Source organism: Glycine max, chromosome 13 (assembly GCF_000004515.6).
Source record: "Glycine max cultivar Williams 82 chromosome 13, Glycine_max_v4.0, whole genome shotgun sequence".
Lineage (NCBI taxonomy): Eukaryota > Viridiplantae > Streptophyta > Magnoliopsida > Fabales > Fabaceae > Glycine > Glycine max.
The window spans coordinates 1,311,812-1,319,808 of NC_038249.2; the positions used below are offsets into that span (position 1 = coordinate 1,311,812).

The window sequence follows — 7,997 nt, forward strand, 5'->3', positions numbered from 1 at the left end:
TTTTCTTACTAATCATGGTCATTTGATTTTTGTGTTAATTTCTTTTATAATAAACTCACCCTTACAATTTTTGTATCGTGTGGGTTGTACCTATGATGCTCGCGAACCTTTATTCGTAGGAGCAAACAGACAATAGTAGAATACGTGAAGTAAGATTCTTTTGTGGAGCCGCCAAGCCGACATGATGACGTTGGGATTATTTTGGGAGATAGTTGTGTTTTGTTAATCAACTCCTTTGTAGCTAGTTCTATAATTCTTTTTTGAATTGAGTATGTAAATCACATATTTAATCATATGTATAGACTAATTTACTTTCTGTTATGTGAATGATATGTACTGAGTTAATATATATATATATATATATATATATATATATATATATATATATATATATATATAATCTAAGTAATTGTACGTTGTTTGGTGAATGTATATCGCAAAAAATTTACTCTCATTTTTCATAAGCAAATTAACGGAGTTTTCATTTAAAAGTTGAAATATATGTGGTTTAGAGTGATGATATCGTAGTGACGAGGCGGGTCATTACATAACCCAGGTTGTCATGACCCGTTATATTCTCGCAAATGCGCATTTTCACGCCGAAGGGCGATGCCTTCTTCGGTGTGATGATGATGAATTTTTGAAACCTGAGCTTGTAGTCTTTTCATGATCGAGGATAGGCTGATCTGGTCTTCTACATGAATCTCCTCATTTTGCTAATTTGTTGGTTGCTCCATTGCAGTTGTATTCGTTCCAATTTTGGTTATTGCCATAACCTCTTGGGGTCGGGATATAACTTACTCGATCCCACAGTGAGCACCAAAATATTCCTATCACGAATGGATCAGACACTATCTCCTCTGTCGAAGGGTCTCTTGCTATGTCGAATGGCCTTTCTAATGATAACTTGTCGGTATCTCCGATGTATATGAATTCAAAAATGGAGGGTACCTGCAAAAGACACTTCGACACTTAAGTAAAGGTTCAGTTCAGAGCTATCAATGATGTCAAATAAATATTCAAGTGAACAATGGTCTTTATTTGGGGGCTCTTTCCTTTATATACTAACCTTATTGGGCCTTGGGTCTTTGGGTCTTCATGTTTCTGATTATTAGTTAGGTAATGCGCCTCTTAATCTTATTTAAGTGCTTCTAACTAGATAATTATCTTTAAGCGGGTTTATTAACCATAACCATCGCCGAATGGTACCCGGGTGTTGAAGGCCGAGACATGTTGTATGGACTATGCAAACACATGGACGAAACAATATTCGACTTCATATGAAAAATTGTGTGTTAGGTGTCCATATAAGCGTCTTGCGTGTTAGGTGTTCATATAAACGTCTTATCAACTTGTCTGAATACTTATCTGATATATTTACTATTGTGCATTCCTCTAAATCTATATGGAACACAATCAAGGACTTGGAAAGAAATTAATCTTCCATTGACACCATCATCTACTAAACAGTTGGGGTATACATTAATTACACAGTAGGAAACAACACCAAACTGAATGCAGAAAATTGGAAGGTAGAGAAAGTGTATATAAATATATATATATATATTAAAAAGCCAATGCATATATTAAAAAAAAAAAACTGTTTGGGTTGAGCCGAAGACGTTCACCACAAGACTGTCTTCCAACCTAAAATTAACTCGCATTCTTAAGCCCATTTAGCCAGAAGAGACATACATCCAGCTCCAAGTAGAAGAGAGAGATTGGCTCCTAATCGGAGGCTACCACTTTTTTGCATTCTTGGATTCATAAAATCAGCTGCAAGAAGATCTACAAGTGCCATATAAATTAAGATTCCAGCTGATGCTGCATTGAAGATTCCTTCCACAATTAGGGCAGTTGGACTGTTTTCATCGTAAACATTAGTTATCCCTATGCCAATTCCAATCCCCACTGGAGTAGTTAATGCGAAGAACAATCCCATTATTGTAATAGATAACCTCTGGAAATTTGCCTGCAGTAATTTCGATTCAAATGCCACCTATGTTTACATTGTATACTTTTGACTCAAGGTACATAAAGTTCCGAAATATGTAAAATTGCATACATCACATATAAGTAATAGGATTAGCTATATTTTAATTAGGATAATTATGAACATGTACCAACTTTTTTCTTGTATTTTATTTTTGTATTTTTTTTATTATGACTATGTTCGATAAACTAATTAAAAAGCTAGTTGGAAGTTAAAAATTAGTTAAAAACTGAAAAATCAACTTATTAAATTACAAGTATTCGACAAAATTAGTTGTTGAAGTAACAAAAAAGTGAAAAATAAAAAAAATAATAAAATCATGATTTATTTTAAAAAGATAACTAGGAAATTGAATAAACATATTGAGGATAAAAATATAAAAAGCTAAAAGTTAGAAGCTGTGTTTTAAAAAACACTACCGCTTCAAAAAATATTAGAAGCTTCTAAAAAAACTTATTTATCAAACAATCAAACAAGTTTTCCGGTTAGTAAAAAAACTAAAAACTAATTAAAATGTCTTGTGAAACATAAATTATATCCCTTATCATATTTACTTTTAAGTTAGTCATGACCGATATCAGTAGAAAAAATCTAACCAACGTCGGCCAAAAAAATTATTAGTCAACATCAACTGAAAAAACCTGGATGACAACGACAAAAAAAATCTTTGGCCGACGTCAGCAAAAAATTCCTATTACTTATGTCAGTGAGAAAATAACCCTAACTAATATCATCTAAAAAAATCTGAGCCGATATCGACAAAAAATAGCTTTGGTTGACATCATACAAAAAAATTCTATCCGAAAAAACCTCGGTCAAGGTCGGTGAAAAACAACTTATGTCGATGTCGACCATAAAAACTTTGGTCACCCGTGGTTGTAAGTGTTAAACGAGAAAGAGTCTCAAGCATGAGTTAGAGCGAACATCTTTGAAAAAAAATATTTCAAATTCTATATTTTTTTGATAGAATTTGAAATCTCACTATTTTAGTCAATCAAAATGATTTATAAAAATATCAAAAATGAAATCTTCTTTCAAATATTTTATCCAAACAAATTATTTTATCATGAATCATTTTAAATTAATTGAAAAAATGAATTCTCCTGCTGAATTCCAAACACACTTTTCCCCCTTTCTTATGTATCTCTTCCATACACCTATACACGCTAAAACTAAAAGTGGGGTTAACATTTCCCTTTTGATTAATATTTTCTACTTCAACTCACTCTGATTTAATTGCATGTCATCACACAATAGAAGTACAACACTAACTTTTATTGTTTTAAAAGTTTATTTTTTTTATATAGATTTAGAGACATGTACAGTCTAACCACTAGTTGTGTCAGGTGTGGTGACTAACAATCTACTTCGATCAATAAATTTAGAAAATAACGATATTTAATAGTTCTTCAAAGTCAACATATATAAATGATATTGGCTTAGCAAATATTTGCATAATTTGTATGAGATGTTAAACCTTGTTGTTGCCATTAACTATTATCTTAAAATTCTCATCATGATATGAAGGTACAGTTCATATGACAAAAAATACTAATTAATTAATCTAATGAGAGAAATAAGTTAGTAAGCAACCATTAATTGGTATTAGTCCAAAAAATAGAAAAGTTTGAAAATTTCCAACTTGTGATAGTTATATGTTCCATACCAACCGAACCACACACATGCTCCCCGTCACAAATTAATAATTTCACAATCATTTTGATTCTTCATATTTGTTTTCCAGTTGGTTCATTGATCATTGTAAATCAATCAAGAAATTTCATGAATCGAATATATCTGATGCACGTGAACTAACTAATATAGGACAATGATATATAACATATAGTACCTGAATTATACAACTTCCAAGTCCCATGCCTTCAAAAAATTGATGAAAAGTCAATGCAGCTACCAGTGGCCTTATTGTTTTAGGACTTTCTGAAGCTCCCATAGAAATTCCAATGATGATAGAATGAACAATAATTCCTAGCTCCAACACCTACAATCAATTAACTCAAAATCACCAATTCCAATTCATTTAAAAATTAAACATTTATCGTATAAAAAATAATCAAAACTCCATTTAATTATCACTTGTCAGTATATGCTTAAAAATCGATCGAAGATTGGATTCCTTTTAATTGATAAAAAAAAATGTGAAAAGTGAAAAAAAGGTGTGAATGCATTATTTAAATCAATTGTAAATTCTTTCTTTCCTTTTTTTCACTTCATACATATTTTTTCCCTTTAAAAGAGAGAAACCTAAAAACTGAATACTAGTTGTGAATAAAAACCATGAAACACGTGTACTAAAGAACAGAGATTTATAAAATTGGAACATGAAGCTCCAATTTATAGAGATTTATAAAATTGGAACATGAAGCTCCAATTTATAATTTATAATTCATATTGTTCCATAATATAAATAAAAAAAAAAACCTGTGATATGACCCTATGACGAAGAAGTGCCGATGATTGATGATCATGAGAGGGAAGATGGCCGTGTGCATGACCATGTGTTGCATGTGTGTGAAGATGCACATCCCCTGATTCCTCCTTTTCCACGTATGTTGTCTGGACTTGTGAGTGATGATGTTTTTTAAAATAAGCCGTGGCGTAAGTCTCAACCATGAGAGTCCCCATGGCAGTGCACATTGCCACAAAGCCAGTGAAGGGGAAAGCATCCCATGGATACTTATTCAAACACGGCGAAGTAAGGTTCTCGAAAGCATCGGGTAGGATATGAATAAAACCGGTCGCCAATATCACACCTGCGGCAAAGGCCTTAATGATGAAGAATATGTTCTTCTCAGGGCTCAAGGCGGGTATAACTTTGCCAAGAAGTGGAATACACACCCCGATTGCACTAGCAACTAGTATTGATATTAAAGCTGCTATTTTGTACCTTAAAGCTTTTGATTTGTCTCGCTCTTGGTCTTCTTCATCGCACGTGCACTCGGCAGCGACTAGGCTTGGGATTACCACCAGGAAGATCAAGAGTTTTCTTTTACTATGAAATCTTTTCATGGTGATTAGTGTAATGCAGGAAAAAATAGAGCCAAAGAGGATCTAAACTAAAGTGCTGGACAAAGTCTCTAGTGTAGAGAACAAGCTAAAAGTCACATATAGAGTAATGAAGTGACAGAGGATGATATGATATAAATACTTGAACCTCCTCAATATTAAAAATCAGAAGGTGAGGTTTGAAGATACCTGTACATTAATCGGCAACGACTTAATTTGTAATTTATTATGTTCTGCCATAATTGATTTCCAATTTTTTCTATTGGTATTGTAACGATGTCGTGAAATGTCGACATAATTTTGTACCAACCAATAAAATATTGACTATGAAGAGTTTAAATATAAAAGTCCACTGCGGAAAGATGAAAATGATGTCCATTGTGTCGAAACTAGATTTGGGATGTGCTGATGTGTGAGAAAAAGAAACTGCCAAGCCAATCTCGTTTTATCTTCTACCGTGTAATGCATGCGTAATTAGAAGAAAAAAAATATCAAAATGTTGATTTATGCATTTTTATTTCAAATAAGAGATGATATTGTTTAATTTACTATTTGACTTATATTTCATTTAGTGAAATTCGTGGTACCGTATGATTCGATTGTTTTTTTTTTTATATAAAAAAATCATTTGAATCAAACATAAAATAAAAATATGATTATCTGATTCAGTTTGAATATAATATTAAATATGAATCAAATCAAACTAAACTTTTATGATTTTATTTTATTTGATTTGGCGGCTTTGTATTTTTTTTATTCTATTATTATAATTTAAAATCTATTGATTAAAGTTATATAATTATTATATTATTTTACAATGAATCTCTTTATTAAATTCTGTTTAACATATTTTAGTTAAAAATTATTATTTTTACTTCTATTTAGTATTAATATAAATGATATAATCAACTTTCTTTTATAACATAATAATAATTTGTGTTTCACTTGATATTTAATATTTTTTAATAATATTAGTACATTTATTTTAACATATGAAAGTAAAATATGTATTTTGGTTATAAAGTAATAAATAAATAAATTATTTAATACTTATCATTAATTATCATGATAAAAATCAATACAATTATAATATATGATTTTTTTGATTTGGTCTGGGCTTTTATAACAAGATATGAAAATCGAACGAAATTGAAAAAAAAATCTGCAAATTTTTTAGATTTTTTGGGTTTTGCGGGTTTTAGACCAAGCAATTTTCAATTTTTTTTGAATCGGCTTGGTGATTTACAAACGGTTTGATTTAATTTTGAACATTCCTAAATTTTTGTTAATTCTTTATCTTTTGGCCGGATATTCTTAATTATTACAAAATAGCTGATTAAAGATATTTACTAATGTATATACTTTTATTTTTTTAGTATGAATGTATTAGCAAAAATTACATTATTGATATATTTTATGACAATCTTTAATTATAATTTACTAACGCATGTATACTAAAAAAAAGTGTGTATATATTAGCAAACTTTATAGTATTTACTAAAGTATACACTATTATAATATTTTAATAAGTGTATTAGCAAGTTACCATTGATATATTTTAAGATAGCATGTAATTCTAACTTGGTATAATACACTCATTAAAAAAAAATAGGAATGTGTATGACTAGCAAAGAATTTATTATGTTTTCTAAAATCCTACCAAGTAATGGACGCTTAACTAGAACGAATTATATTTGTCATGTATAAAATATATTTTTCATTTTCAAGATATAACTCAATTATAAAGAATATAATTTCATTCCTTATAGCATGGTTCTCAAAACCATATCGGACAAACTATCTGGTTTTGGACTGGGAATCGATGTATCATGCAATCCGAAATGATCCTGAAAACCAATATGCCAAAAAATCGGCGGAACTGGTCAAGAACCAGCAAAACTGGTAGAAATCAGCAATTTGACTTATTGGACCAATTCTACAAACATCAATTTTTATTTTTTTTTACTTTTTTTGTAAAGTTGGTAATTTTTCTGTCGCAATTGACATGTGACTGTTGAAACACTATAGATATAAGAGATAATGTGAACAATTTTAAATTTTTGAAAGATATTATATATAAATATAAATATATAATAATTAGAATAGCATAACATTGTTTACTTTACTGTCTCACCGTTAAAAAAAAATCATTCATCAAATGGAAAAATTAATCATCAAACCAAAAATAACTCAAAATAGTTTTGTATGATATTTTATGTGAAGTTTAACTTTTAATATTTTTTATTTTTTATATATTATACTTAAAAATAAAAATATATATTATCTAATTATCACTAGTTCAAGCACAGTTCAATCAAGGTGGATTCTAACATTTTATGGGCCTTAAGTAGAATAATAGATAATGGCCCGAATATAAACCTACTCATCTTCTCCAATTTTCATAGGAAAAAAAGACAATTCAGGTATTTTACTAAAAAAAATAATTAATGCACAAAAAAAATAAAATAAAGTCTTTTAATAAGAGACAACAGAAAATTTTTTATTGATTATGTCTTATAAACAAGACCAAAAGGAATAGTATATTATTTAGTTTCAACCTAATTCAAGTAATCACTACTATAAAAAAACATTTCCATGACATCAATATAATATCGGTGCTATGTGAACGTTGTTGAATCTGTAGCGGTGACATTTTTGTAAATACCCCGACATTAACGACAACGTTTTTGGTGCTGCCCGATGTCGTATTTGAACGGTGACATTTTTGTAAATACCCCGACATCAATGAACAAGCTTTTGATGGATCTTTGCTTCTGAACACTCTTTCTCAGGGTTTATTTTTCGTGGGTTATTGATTAATAATTAAAAACCTGATCCAAGTGCTCCTCTATAACATTGCTACATGAGTAGCTCGTTGTTTGATTATAATATATAACCTTAAATGTCCTTGAAAGGAGTTGGACTAATGGATTGTTTTATTGACCTGGGGAAAATATGGCATCGCTGTTCATATAGTTTT

General features: G+C 29.9%; 1 protein-coding gene across 2 annotated transcripts; it reads right to left on the reverse strand.

The window, feature by feature from the left end:
• Positions 1 to 454: 454 nt before the first annotated feature.
• Positions 455 to 5,324, reverse strand: LOC100789557 (zinc transporter 8). Of its 2 annotated transcripts, none has more exons than XM_006593786.4 (3): positions 4,433 to 5,203; positions 3,843 to 3,992; positions 455 to 951 (listed from the first exon to the last, which is right to left on the reverse strand). In XM_006593786.4, the coding sequence occupies exons 1-3, from the start codon at positions 5,018 to 5,020 to the stop codon at positions 709 to 711; spliced, it is 981 nt and encodes a 326-aa protein (XP_006593849.1). In that variant the 5' UTR covers positions 5,021 to 5,203; the 3' UTR covers positions 455 to 708. The 2 variants fall into 2 exon arrangements, with proteins under 2 accessions (XP_006593849.1, XP_003542170.1); XM_003542122.5 differs by lacking the exon at positions 455 to 951 and adding an exon at positions 1,425 to 1,972 and having other exon boundaries at positions 4,433 to 5,324.
• Between the last annotated feature and the right edge of the window lie 2,673 nt (positions 5,325 to 7,997).